Source organism: Stigmatopora nigra, chromosome 8 (assembly GCF_051989575.1).
Source record: "Stigmatopora nigra isolate UIUO_SnigA chromosome 8, RoL_Snig_1.1, whole genome shotgun sequence".
Classification (NCBI taxonomy): domain Eukaryota; kingdom Metazoa; phylum Chordata; class Actinopteri; order Syngnathiformes; family Syngnathidae; genus Stigmatopora; species Stigmatopora nigra.
Window position 1 is genome coordinate 2,363,850 of NC_135515.1, and position 14,687 is coordinate 2,378,536.

Here is a 14,687-nt window from a genome sequence, read left to right on the forward strand (position 1 = left end):
ATAATTAATAATTATTAATACTAATTCTTGCTAATATTTCTATTAAAAAACATTTACAGGCTTATTTACAGCACCTATTAGTCGAAATAAATGGCGGAAAACTACAAGTACAGCCAATATAACGTTTCAAAAGACTATGTTTTGATTCATTTTCTGTATCACTTATCCTCATGAGGGCCATAGGGGGTGCTGGAGCCTATCCCAACTGACTTTGAAGGGTGCTGGAGCCTATCCCATCTGACTTTGGGGGTGCTAGAGCCTATCTTAGCTTACTTTAGGGCAGGGGTCGGGAACAATTATTATTTAAAAAGGCATAGAGCCATATACACCCATCAAAAGAGCCACATATGGCTCCTGAGCCATAGGTTCCATTTACCTCTGCTTTAGGGGATGCTCGGCAGGGCACAAGAAGACAAAAAAACAGTAATCATAGCTAGGAGCAATTTTCCAGGGCTAAATTAGCCTAGCATGCATTCTTGGGGATGTGGGAGTACCCATAGAAAACCCATGTACGTTTTAATTAGGTCTAGAACTCCAGTTGAGTATAACGACAGTTCTTTTGGGAAGAAAATGTCCTTTGTCTTGGCTGTTATGGTCCCGTAGTTGACATTTAACCCCCTGTTGCAGGCATGCTACCCGTAGTGTCCACCCGTCCCCTGTCCAACTTCGAACTGACCCTCAGCCCGGACGCCACCCGCGTTGGGAACCACCGCTGTTCCAACCTGCTGGACTACACAGAGGTCACAACACGCCACGCCTTCCTCAGCGACACCGACGACCGCCCACAACCCGTCGGCGAAACGGCGCCCTACCAATACAGCGCGGAGCTGAGGGGCGCCGGAGCACTACGCTTCTACCGCAACCTCAACCTGGAAGCCTGCCTGTGGGAGTTCAGCAATTATTACGACATGTCCGAGTTGCTGGAAGACTGCGGGGGAAGCGTCACCACGGATGGACAGGTAAGCCAAGCCATCAACACGTCTGGTCACATGACTTCCAATCGTCCTCCTGCTGTCGAGTTTATGGCTCGTCCACGTCCAAATCTATTCATCTGTTGGATCATAAAAAAAATCCAATAAAAAAATCATCACCTTTTTCACAAGCCGCCATGCCATCTGCAGCGGTAGCCACGGCGCCCCTCGCCACCTGGACACCTCGCTCTAGTTACCCCCCCTCCCTAAAAAAAAGGCTTTAAAAGATTTAACTCATTGATGCCTACATTTCTATTGAACACAACGTTATTTGACACATTATTGACACCACTAAAGCACTAATAAGGATAAACTACAGTGTTCCCTCGCTACTTCGCACTTCAGCTATCGCGGATTCAGAGCTTTGCGGATTTTTTTCTGGAAAAAATAAATAAAAATGTAAAGATATTAAGTTAAAATGATAAATTACATCATCTTACAAGAGGTGGAAACAAAATATTCAATAAAAATTAGTAATTGCTTAAAAAAAAAGGCAAAAGAAATGGTCAATAACATGGTGAGAGTTCAGAAATGGCATTGATGGCGTCATGGTTGTTTACAGGCGCATCTTCACCGCCCCAAAAAACTGTTCACAACTCCCAATAACGATGTTTCTTACGTGCAAAAAAACTGCAGGAGATACTCCATCCGGACTACTATGATGTTTTTGCTTGGTGGTGCTTTTGTGCACGTTTCATACGTTTCTTTAAGCATTTTTGAAGGGGCACGCCTACTTCGCGGAAATGCACTTATTGCGGGTGGTCCCCATTAACCGCGATAAGCGAGGGAACACTGTCATTTTTTGCAAAAAAAAAAAAAAGCCTTACTATACTATGTACCATTCCAAGGTTTACGAAATTGTCCGTCCACTGCCAAATAAAGAGCAAAATGTTTAGCCCGGGGCAACATTTAATGAGGCGCCACTTGTAGCAGCGGCGGCTTTAAACACTCCCTCGCTGCCCGCCACTTTTCATTTATTTGGGTTAGGCCGACCAATTTTGGAAGTCGTGTCCTGCCAATCTTCTTTTTTTTTTCTTGCTTCCCCCTGTCAGGTTTTGAACCTGGTTCAGTCCTACGTGACTCTTCGTGTCCCCCTCCACGTGTCCTACGTCTTCCACTCGCCGGCGGGAGTCGGCGGCTGGCAGCATTTCGACCTGCAGTCCGAGTTGAGGCTCACTTTCGTGTACGACACTGCCATCTTGTGGCGGGATGGTGTGGGTAGCCCACCAGAGGCGGAGCTACAAGGTGAGTAGCCTATGGGGCGATTCGGATGCGCTTTTATATTCAGATTCATCTTTTGTGTTTGTTTTTTTTTGGCAGGTGCGCTTTACCCCAGCAGTATGCGGATTAACCAGCAGGGGCGCCTGGTGGTCAACTTCCGCACTGAAGCTCGCTTTCGAGGACTCTTTGTACTCAAGCATCCTGGTAAGGATACACTGTATTCATTCATTTTCTCAACTGTGGGGGTGCTGGAGCCGATACAGTGGGGGACAACACCCTTTTTACTTGACTTTGTACTTTATACTTTTGACTTTAATGATGAGTGATGAGTATGTTAATACTTAATAGTACTTTTTATCTGTTAATGTTTCATATGTACTGTTAACGGATGCACTTTTTTATATGTATTGTATACTTTTACTTGACTTTGTACTCACTTACGGTCACGTTGCTCGTTTTTTTTTGGTCTAGGTTCGGCGCTCAGCTCCATGGTGATGTGCGCCGACCACCCCGGCTTGACCTTCAACCTTAGCTTAGTACGCAGCGAGCCCACCTACAGTCAGCCCATACAACAGTGGACTTTTATCTCAGACTTCTCGGTGAGGAAGCGTATCTGTGTTTGTTTGTTGTCCCCCACTTTTGGCAACCCGTCTCAAGTGTTGCCGCCTTGTGGCCTTCAGGTGCGAGACTACTCGGGCGCGTACGCCGTCAAGCTGCTGCCTTGCACGACGACTCCCGGCTCCGAGTTCACCATCCCACCACTCTGCAACCCGGGAACACCCATCGACTTTGACTTGGACATCCGATTCCAGCAGGTAGGCCAAAATTCACATCATTAGATAACCGGCATGTCTTTAATATGTTATTTTTCTCCACTTTTTTGTCTATTTTCACTTCGTGAAATGTCATCAAATGTTAATCATTTTAATATTCTGCTTAGGTGAGCGACCCGGTGGCTGCCGAGTTCAGCCTGAACACGGAAATGACGCTTCTGGCCAAAAAGTCGCTTTGGCTCTCCGACGCTTCCACCGGTTTGAACCAGGCTGGCGACACGTCCTTTTCTCCAGGTACCGTATTTACTGGCATATAAGCCGCATTCTTAAAATCGTTTAATCTGACCATTTCTCACATATAAGCCACCCCGATTCACATTTCTCATGGCAAATCTGACCCCTGCTGTGCCCCAGGCGACACCATCTACGGCCGTGTTACGATGGACCCGGTGCAGAACTTGGGCGACTCCTTCATCTGCAGCGTGGAGAAGGTTTTCCTGTGCACGGGCGCCGACGGCTACGTGCCCAAGTACGACCCCCGTGGCTCAGAGTATGGCTGCCTGGCTGACTCGTCCTCGCTGCTCTACAGATTCAAGATCCTGGTGAGTGGTGATCTGCTGGCGACCAGTCATGCACAAAAAGATCTCTAGCATGGTCTTTGTGTTTCCAGGACAAAGCCCAACCCGAAACCCAAGCCCGTTACTTTGGAAATGTGGACTTTGGCGCCTTCTTGGCGTCAGATGACCCGGCCGCTTTGCCGCTGGTCAGGCAGGCCGGCTCCGACGGATTTGCCCTGCGATCTGATGCACTCTTCCAGGTAAGTTAATTCGTTGGTGAATTATACTAGTGTAAAGTTAACATGCCTGTGTTGCTTGGAGTTAGCCACTGGAGGGCAGGTTTTTCAAATTGAAGGTATTAAATCAATATAAGGACAACAATGTATTACAATCCATGACTTTTATTTAATAAATGTTGCATTAGGCTCATACAGGAACTTCATCAAGAAAAAACATTGAATTCGGAATTTTCACAGCTTATGTAGAAATGTTTGCAGTTTTTGCATGTAACCTTTGGCATTTCCTTTCTTTTCAGGTTCAGACAATTTCAGAAGTGTTCAAGTTAAAGAGCCGGAATGTGGATTTTCTACACTTGATCTTCTAACAATCTTCCGAGGACTACACAGGAAGGATTCCAAGAACCTGCTCCACTGTCTCAAAATGACTGGCCTACGAAATGGGATCAGACATTTTGAAACATTGTCTGTGGGCTAAACTCCATGAAAATATCTTCTGAAAAGGTCAGTTTGCTTTTGCTCGAATTCTAGGTGCTACTCACGAGGTCAAGTCTCACGTCCAAGTTGGCCTAATGGCATATTACCCTGAAAATGGTCTCATGTTAAGCAGGGTTGGTCCTGGTCAGTACTTGGATGGGAGACCGCCCAACTGACCATCTGCCAATACTTCCTTCCATCTGTGGTAAGTTACACTTACTTAAGTTAGCAAGTAGCTCAAGTGCTCATTTAGCATGTGAGAAGCAGTTGGATCTATCATTGACACTATTTCGATTGGGGATCCATAGCCTAATAGTTAGTGCTGAGGGTAATGCACTAACTACTTAGGCCATGGGCTCTCAATAGAAATAGTGTCAATGATAAATCTGACTACTTTTCACATGCTAGGTGAGCACTTGAGCAACTAAATAACATAAGTGTAACTTACCGCAGATGGAAGTATTGGCAGATGGTCAGTTGGTCGGTGTCTCATCTGAATGCTAACCATGACCAATCCTGCTAAACATGAGGCATTTTCATGGTAATATGCTGAAAGGCCAACATGGTCGTGAGACTTGATGTTGTGAGGAGCACCTAGAATTTGAGCAAAAGGAAACTGACCTCTTCAGTAGATGTTTTCATGGAGTTGTCCCACAAATATAGAGTGTTTCAAAATGTTTGACCCCATTTCGTAGACCAATCATTCAGGGACCGTGGAGCAGGTTCTTGGAATCCTTTCTGCGTAGTCCTCAGAAGATTGTTAGAAGATCAAGTGTAGAAAAACCATGTTCCGGCCCTTTAATTTGAACACTTGTGAAATGTTCTGAACCTGACAAGAAAGAAATGCCAATCGTTCCACACAAAAACTACAAACATGTCTACATAAGCCATGAAAATTCCAAACTAACCTTTCCGTCTTACTCTCAGGTGTCGGCGGGTCGTGAATGGTACATCCACGCCATCTACACAGTCCGCTCCCGCGAAAATGCCAACCGAGGGATCGGCAAGCGTAGCCTGGAGTACCACGCAGTGAGCCGCCATCGCCGCCAAGCCGCCGACGCGGAAGACGTGGGCACCGACCGCGGCACCAACATCCTCCACGTGGCGCTGAACCTCCACGCCCCCCGTGGCGGCGACCTGCGAGGACGACCTCCACCACTCGAGGGTACTTACCCGCACGAGTCCGGAAGCCCAGAGGATGGCGATGGAACTGCGGTGATGGTGGTAGGCGCCACGGCGGGGTTTATTCTCGCCGTGTTGGCCGCCACGGCTCTGGCGCTGCTGGTCCGGCGGTGGCGGGGGTTAAAATCCGAAGAGTCGACGGCGCGGCGTGCGGTTCAAGTCCCCGACAGCTCCGAAGTGTGAACGGGAAAAGGTGTGTCTGCAAAAAATAAATGAAATAAACATCATTCATGCATGAAATGGTTATCATTGAGCTTTTTTTGTGGAAAGTAAAGACCAACTTGTCTTTTCTTTTTTGTTGCTCAGCTCCACCTGCTGCTTTTTTTGCAAGTGCCTCACATTTGATGAACAAGACAAAAAAGAAAAAGACTGTTGGAGCGGCGAAAGCTTTTTCTTGGGAAACTTACTTGAATGGCGTCGTCCTCAGACCCGGCGTCCAATCATTCTGCGAGTACTGGTCCCATCTGGTTCCACTTCCTTCATTTCGCGCTTTGGACTCCGAAACGTCAAAGTGCTGAAGTTCGAAGTAGACTTAAACCCCATCGAGTACCTTGGTCCAACATCTGAAAGCACATTTACAATTAGAAATCCAGTCATTTATTTATTATTTCATGCTTAATGTCATTTTTTTTTGTCCTGTCAAGAAAGTACACATTTTTTTGGAGTTGACAAATAAATAACGTTAAAAGATGACGTAGCATTGCTAGCACAAGTGTTTTTCAACTTTTTTAATGCCGCTTCCAGACAACAACAAAAAATCTCATTTGCAAAGACTTAAGTTTGGATTGTATTGTAACGGTTGGGGCCTTTTTTTTTCATTTTTGAGGGAAATTGACATCTATGCAATTTGTCATATTTAATGTGTTTTTGTTGTTGTTTTTCGAGTTTTTTCAATGAATTGAATCATCGCGTTGTACTGCGCTTTTTTTTAAATTCGCTATTTTATGCACATGCATGTACAGTATGCGTATAGTACTTTAATTCTACACTTCAGATGTTTTTTGGGAATGGTTGTTCAAATAAAAGAAGTAAATACTAAAGCTAATGCAAATTGTACGCACTGTAAGTATTTGTAACATAGACCAAAGGTCTGTGAATAAATCATTTTTCAGGTACTATACTATGTCGTTTTTGGCGATAAAAAGCCTTACTATACTATGTCGTTTTTTGACGAAAAAAGCCATACTATACTATGTCGTTTTTTGATGAAAAAAAGCCTTACTATACTATGTCGTTTTTTGACGAAAAAAGCCTTACTATACTATGTCGTTTTATGACGAAAAAAGCCTTACTATACTATGTCGTTTTTTGACGAAAAAAGCCTTACTATACTATGTCGTTTTTTATCGATAAAAAGCCTTACTATACTATGTCGTTTTTGGACCAAAAAAAGCCTTACTATACTATGTCGTTTTTTTGACGAAAAAAGCCTTACTATACTATGTCGTTTTTTGACGAAAAAAAGCCTTACTATACTATGTCGTTTTTTATCGATAAAAAGCCTTACTATACTATGTCGTTTTTTGACGAAAAAAGCCTTACTATAGTATGTCGTTTTTTGACGAAAAAAAGCCTCACTATACTATGTCGTTTTTTGACGAAAAAAGCCTTACTATACTATGTCGTTTTTTATCGATAAAAAGCCTTACTATACTATGTCGTTTTTTGACGAAAAAAAGCCTTACTATACTATGTCGTTTTTTATCGAAAAAAGCCTTACTATACTATGTCGTTTTTTGACGAAAAAAGCCTTACTATACTATGTCGTTTTTTATCGATAAAAAGCCTTACTATACTATGTCGTTTTTTATCAAAAAAAGCCTTACTATACTATGACGTTTTTTGATGAAAAAAAGCCTTACTATACTATGTCGTTTTTTGACGAAAAAAAGCCTTACTATACTATGTCGTTTTTTGACGAAAAAAGCCTTACTATAGTATGTCGTTTTTTATCGATAAAAAGCCTTACTATAGTATGTCGTTTTTTATCGATAAAAAGCCTTACTATACTATGTCGTTTTTTGACGAAAAAAGCCTTACTATAGTATGTCGTTTTTTATCGATAAAAAGCCTTACTATACTATGTCGTTTTTTGACGAAAAAAAGCCTTACTATACTATGTCGTTTTTTGATGAAAAAAAGCCTTACTATAGTATGTCGTTTTTTGACGAAAAAAACCTTACTATACTATGTCGTTTTTTATCGATAAAAAGCCTTACTATACTATGTCGTTTTTTGACGAAATAAAGCCTTACTATACTATGTCGTTTTTTGATGAAAAAAAGCCTTACTATATAGTATGTCGTTTTTTGACGAAAAAAGCCTTACTATACTATGTCGTTTTTTATCGATAAAAAGCCTTACTATACTATGTCGTTTTTTGACGAAATAAAGCCTTACTATACTATGTCGTTTTTTGATGAAAAAAGCCTTACTATATAGTATGTCGTTTTTTAAAGAAAAATGCCTTACTATACTATGTCGTTTTTTATCGATAAAAAGCCTTACTATACTATGACGTTTTTTGATGAAAAAAAGCCTTACTATACTATGTCGTTTTTTATCGATAAAAAGCCTTACTATACTATGTCGTTTTTTGACGAAAAAAGCCTTACTATACTATGTCGTTTTTTATCGATAAAAAGCCTTACTATACTATGTCGTTTTTTGACGAAAAAAGCCTTACTATACTATGTCGTTTTTTATCGAAAAAAAGCCTTACTATACTATGTCGTTTTTTAAAGAAAAATGCCTTACTATACTATGTCGTTTTTTATCGATAAAAAGCCTTACTATACTATGTCGTTTTTTATCGAAAAAAGCCTTACTATACTATGACGTTTTTTGATGAAAAAAAGCCTTACTATACTATGTCGTTTTTTATCGATAAAAAGCCTTACTATACTATGTCGTTTTTTGACGAAATAAAGCCTTACTATACTATGTCGTTTTTTGATGAAAAAAAGCCTTACTATATAGTATGTCGTTTTTTGACGAAAAAAGCCTTACTATACTATGTCGTTTTTTATCGATAAAAAGCCTTACTATACTATGTCGTTTTTTGACGAAATAAAGCCTTACTATACTATGTCGTTTTTTGATGAAAAAAGCCTTACTATATAGTATGTCGTTTTTTAAAGAAAAATGCCTTACTATACTATGTCGTTTTTTATCGATAAAAAGCCTTACTATACTATGACGTTTTTTGATGAAAAAAAGCCTTACTATACTATGTCGTTTTTTATCGATAAAAAGCCTTACTATACTATGTCGTTTTTTGACGAAAAAAGCCTTACTATACTATGTCGTTTTTTATCGATAAAAAGCCTTACTATACTATGTCGTTTTTTGACGAAAAAAGCCTTACTATACTATGTCGTTTTTTATCGAAAAAAAGCCTTACTATACTATGTCGTTTTTTAAAGAAAAATGCCTTACTATACTATGTCGTTTTTTATCGATAAAAAGCCTTACTATACTATGTCGTTTTTTATCGAAAAAAGCCTTACTATACTATGACGTTTTTTGATGAAAAAAAGCCTTACTATACTATGTCGTTTTTTATCGATAAAAAGCCTTACTATACTATGTCGTTTTTTGACGAAAAAAGCCTTACTATACTATGTCGTTTTTTATCGATAAAAAGCCTTACTATACTATGTCGTTTTTTGACGAAAAAAAGCCTTACTATACTATGTCGTTTTTTATCGAAAAAAGCCTTACTATACTATGTCGTTTTTTGACGAAAAAAGCCTTACTATACTATGACGTTTTTTATCGATAAAAAGCCTTACTATACTATGTCGTTTTTTATCAAAAAAAGCCTTACTATACTATGACGTTTTTTGATGAAAAAAAGCCTTACTATACTATGTCGTTTTTTGACGCAAAAAAGCCTTACTATACTATGTCGTTTTTTGACGAAAAAAGCCTTACTATAGTATGTCGTTTTTTATCGATAAAAAGCCTTACTATAGTATGTCGTTTTTTATCGATAAAAAGCCTTACTATACTATGTCGTTTTTTGACGAAAAAAGCCTTACTATAGTATGTCGTTTTTTATCGATAAAAAGCCTTACTATACTATGTCGTTTTTTGACGAAAAAAAGCCTTACTATACTATGTCGTTTTTTGATGAAAAAAAGCCTTACTATAGTATGTCGTTTTTTGACGAAAAAAACCTTACTATACTATGTCGTTTTTTATCGATAAAAAGCCTTACTATACTATGTCGTTTTTTGACGAAATAAAGCCTTACTATACTATGTCGTTTTTTGATGAAAAAAAGCCTTACTATATAGTATGTCGTTTTTTAAAGAAAAATGCCTTACTATACTATGTCGTTTTTTATCGATAAAAAGCCTTACTATACTATGTCGTTTTTTGACGAAAAAAGCCTTACTATAGTATGTCGTTTTTTGACGAAAAAAGCCTTACTATACTATGTCGTTTTTTATCGAAAAAAAGCCTTACTATACTATGTCGTTTTTTAAAGAAAAATGCCTTACTATACTATGTCGTTTTTTATCGATAAAAAGCCTTACTATACTATGTCGTTTTTTATCGAAAAAAGCCTTACTATACTATGACGTTTTTTGATGAAAAAAAGCCTTACTATACTATGTCGTTTTTTATCGATAAAAAGCCTTACTATACTATGTCGTTTTTTGACGAAAAAAGCCTTACTATACTATGTCGTTTTTTATCGATAAAAAGCCTTACTATACTATGTCGTTTTTTGACGAAAAAAGCCTTACTATACTATGTCGTTTTTTATCGAAAAAAAGCCTTACTATACTATGTCGTTTTTTAAAGAAAAATGCCTTACTATACTATGTCGTTTTTTATCGATAAAAAGCCTTACTATACTATGTCGTTTTTTATCGAAAAAAGCCTTACTATACTATGACGTTTTTTGATGAAAAAAAGCCTTACTATACTATGTCGTTTTTTATCGATAAAAAGCCTTACTATACTATGTCGTTTTTTGACGAAAAAAGCCTTACTATACTATGTCGTTTTTTATCGATAAAAAGCCTTACTATACTATGTCGTTTTTTGACGAAAAAAAGCCTTACTATACTATGTCGTTTTTTATCGAAAAAAGCCTTACTATACTATGTCGTTTTTTGACGAAAAAAGCCTTACTATACTATGACGTTTTTTATCGATAAAAAGCCTTACTATACTATGTCGTTTTTTATCAAAAAAAGCCTTACTATACTATGACGTTTTTTGATGAAAAAAAGCCTTACTATACTATGTCGTTTTTTGACGCAAAAAAGCCTTACTATACTATGTCGTTTTTTGACGAAAAAAGCCTTACTATAGTATGTCGTTTTTTATCGATAAAAAGCCTTACTATAGTATGTCGTTTTTTATCGATAAAAAGCCTTACTATACTATGTCGTTTTTTGACGAAAAAAGCCTTACTATAGTATGTCGTTTTTTATCGATAAAAAGCCTTACTATACTATGTCGTTTTTTGACGAAAAAAAGCCTTACTATACTATGTCGTTTTTTGATGAAAAAAAGCCTTACTATAGTATGTCGTTTTTTGACGAAAAAAACCTTACTATACTATGTCGTTTTTTATCGATAAAAAGCCTTACTATACTATGTCGTTTTTTGACGAAATAAAGCCTTACTATACTATGTCGTTTTTTGATGAAAAAAAGCCTTACTATATAGTATGTCGTTTTTTAAAGAAAAATGCCTTACTATACTATGTCGTTTTTTATCGATAAAAAGCCTTACTATACTATGACGTTTTTTGATGAAAAAAAGCCTTACTATACTATGTCGTTTTTTATCGATAAAAAGCCTTACTATACTATGTCGTTTTTTGACGAAAAAAGCCTTACTATACTATGTCGTTTTTTATCGAAAAAAAGCCTTACTATACTATGTCGTTTTTTAAAGAAAAATGCCTTACTATACTATGTCGTTTTTTATCGATAAAAAGCCTTACTATACTATGTCGTTTTTTATCGAAAAAAGCCTTACTATACTATGACGTTTTTTGATGAAAAAAAGCCTTACTATACTATGTCGTTTTTTATCGATAAAAAGCCTTACTATACTATGTCGTTTTTTAAAGAAAAATGCCTTACTATACTATGTCGTTTTTTATCGATAAAAAGCCTTACTATACTATGTCGTTTTTTATCGAAAAAAGCCTTACTATACTATGACGTTTTTTGATGAAAAAAAGCCTTACTATACTATGTCGTTTTTTATCGATAAAAAGCCTTACTATACTATGTCGTTTTTTGACGAAAAAAGCCTTACTATAGTATGTCGTTTTTTATCGATAAAAAGCCTTACTATACTATGTCGTTTTTTGACGAAAAAAGCCTTACTATAGTATGTCGTTTTTTATCGATAAAAAGCCTTACTATACTATGTCGTTTTTTGACGAAAAAAAGCCTTACTATACTATGTCGTTTTTTGACGAAAAAAGCCTTACTATACTATGTCGTTTTTTATCGAAAAAAGCCTTACTATACTATGTCGTTTTTTGACGAAAAAAGCCTTACTATACTATGTCGTTTTTTATCGATAAAAAGCCTTACTATACTATGTCGTTTTTTATCAAAAAAAGCCTTACTATACTATGACGTTTTTTGATGAAAAAAAGCCTTACTATACTATGTCGTTTTTTGACGAAAAAAAGCCTTACTATACTATGTCGTTTTTTGACGAAAAAAGTCTTACTATACTATGTCGTTTTTTATCGATAAAAAGCCTTACTATACTATGTCGTTTTTTGACGAAAAAAGCCTTACTATACTATGTCGTTTTTTATCGAAAAAAAGCCTTACTATACTATGTCGTTTTTTAAAGAAAAATGCCTTACTATACTATGTCGTTTTTTATCGATAAAAAGCCTTACTATACTATGTCGTTTTTTATCGAAAAAAGCCTTACTATACTATGACGTTTTTTGATGAAAAAAAGCCTTACTATACTATGTCGTTTTTTATCGATAAAAAGCCTTACTATACTATGTCGTTTTTTGACGAAAAAAGCCTTACTATAGTATGTCGTTTTTTATCGATAAAAAGCCTTACTATACTATGTCGTTTTTTGACGAAAAAAGCCTTACTATAGTATGTCGTTTTTTATCGATAAAAAGCCTTACTATACTATGTCGTTTTTTGACGAAAAAAAGCCTTACTATACTATGTCGTTTTTTGACGAAAAAAGCCTTACTATACTATGTCGTTTTTTATCGATAAAAAGCCTTACTATACTATGTCGTTTTTTATCAAAAAAAGCCTTACTATACTATGTCGTTTTTTGACGTAAAAAGCCTTACTATAGTATGTCGTTTTTTATCGATAAAAAGCCTTACTATACTATGTCGTTTTTTGACGAAAAAAAGCCTTACTATACTATGTCGTTTTAAAACGAAAAAAGCCTTACTATAGTATGTCGTTTTTTATCGATAAAAAGCCTTACTATACTATGTCGTTTTTTATCGAAAAAAGCCTTACTATACTATGTCGTTTTTTGACGAAAAAAGCCTTACTATACTATGTCGTTTTTTATCGATAAAAAGCCTTACTATACTATGTCGTTTTTTATCAAAAAAAGCCTTACTATACTATGACGTTTTTTGATGAAAAAAAGCCTTACTATACTATGTCGTTTTTTGACGAAAAAAAGCCTTACTATACTATGTCGTTTTTTGACGAAAAAAGCCTTACTATAGTATGTCGTTTTTTATCGATAAAAAGCCTTACTATACTATGTCGTTTTTTGACGAAAAAAAGCCTTACTATACTATGTCGTTTTTTGACGAAAAAAGCCTTACTATACTATGTCGTTTTTTATCGAAAAAAAGCCTTACTATACTATGTCGTTTTTATCGATAAAAAGCCTTACTATACTATGTCGTTTTTTGACGAAAAAAAGCCTTACTATACTATGTCGTTTTTTGATGAAAAAAAACCTTACTATAGTATGTCGTTTTTTGACGAAAAAAGCCTTACTATACTATGTCGTTTTTTATCGATAAAAAGCCTTACTATACTATGTCGTTTTTTGACGAAAAAAAGCCTTACTATACTATGTCGTTTTTTGACGAAAAAAGCCTCACTATACTATGTCGTTTTTTATCGAAAAAAAGCCTTACTATACTATGTCGTTTTAATCGATAAAAAGCCTTACTATACTATGTCGTTTTTTGACGAAAAAAGCCTCACTATACTATGTCGTTTTTTATCGAAAAAAGCCTTACTATACTATGACGTTTTTTGATGAAAAAAAGCCTTACTATACTATGTCGTTTTTTGATGAAAAAAAGCCTTACTATACTATGTCGTTTTTTATCGATAAAAAGCCTTACTATACTATGTCGTTTTTTGACGAAAAAAGCCTTACTATAGTATGTCGTTTTTTATCGATAAAAAGCCTTACTATACTATGTCGTTTTTTGACGAAAAAAAGCCTTACTATACTATGTCGTTTTTTGACGAAAAAAGCCTTACTATACTATGTCGTTTTTTATCGAAAAAAAGCCTTACTATACTATGTCGTTTTTATCGATAAAAAGCCTTACTATACTATGTCGTTTTTTGACGAAAAAAGCCTTACTATACTATGTCGTTTTTGGCGATAAAAAGCCTTACTCTACTATGTCGTTTTTTATCGATAAAAAGCCTTACTATACTATGTCGTTTTTTGGCAATAAAAAGCCTTACTATACTATGTCGTTTTTGGCGATAAAAAGCCTTACTATACTATGTCGTTTTTGGCGAATAAAAGCCTTAACAGTAAAAAAAAAAAATTTGGTGAGCGATCAGCAGAGCAATTTTATTTGGATTAATTTAGTTATTTGGTACTTAAAAAAATATAGAGTAAAATACTACGAATAAAAGACTAACTTCAGGGTCATTTTAGAGTTTTAGTATTAGTATACCATAGACTATTTTAGTGATGCGGCAAAAAAAAAAATCGCTAAAATATAATTGTTCACACTTACCTGATGTCGCCCAAAGTTGATGTCTCCAGATGCCAAACAATTTCTGGTTCAAGTGATTTAAAAAAATAATAATAATGTAACGATTTAAATGTTCTATTTTAATGATTTCTTTGTCCAAATGTTCCTCCGAACATGAGGTGACAAGAAGTTTGCTGTTCACGCACACACTTCACGTCGCCCAAAAATGATGTCATCAAAATCAAACTACTTCTGGTTCACGTAACGAACAAAACAAAGAAAAACAAAACATAAAACTACTTTAATCTCAAAATATATTAAGA

The 14,687-nt window shown here is 36.4% G+C and overlaps 1 protein-coding gene and 1 long non-coding RNA gene across 2 annotated transcripts in view; one reads left to right on the forward strand and one right to left on the reverse strand.

The window, feature by feature from the left end:
- Positions 1 to 6,532, forward strand: part of LOC144200904 (FRAS1-related extracellular matrix protein 2-like) — a 52,621-nt gene extending 46,089 nt beyond the window's left edge. The window contains exons 16-24 of the mRNA XM_077723284.1: positions 628 to 959; positions 2,024 to 2,216; positions 2,292 to 2,396; positions 2,664 to 3,007; positions 3,133 to 3,259; positions 3,380 to 3,567; positions 3,636 to 3,782; positions 5,163 to 5,610; positions 5,724 to 6,532. Of these exons, the coding sequence (XP_077579410.1) occupies positions 628 to 959; positions 2,024 to 2,216; positions 2,292 to 2,396; positions 2,664 to 3,007; positions 3,133 to 3,259; positions 3,380 to 3,567; positions 3,636 to 3,782; positions 5,163 to 5,600 (1,874 nt within the window). The 3' untranslated portion in view covers positions 5,601 to 5,610; positions 5,724 to 6,532. The remainder of the gene's footprint in view (positions 1 to 627; positions 960 to 2,023; positions 2,217 to 2,291; positions 2,397 to 2,663; positions 3,008 to 3,132; positions 3,260 to 3,379; positions 3,568 to 3,635; positions 3,783 to 5,162; positions 5,611 to 5,723) is intronic.
- Positions 5,087 to 14,585, reverse strand: LOC144200906 (uncharacterized). The gene is made up of 3 exons (XR_013327217.1): positions 14,407 to 14,585; positions 5,825 to 5,980; positions 5,087 to 5,616 (listed from the first exon to the last, which is right to left on the reverse strand). It is a non-coding gene; the product is annotated as an uncharacterized LOC144200906 (long non-coding RNA).
- Between the last annotated feature and the right edge of the window lie 102 nt (positions 14,586 to 14,687).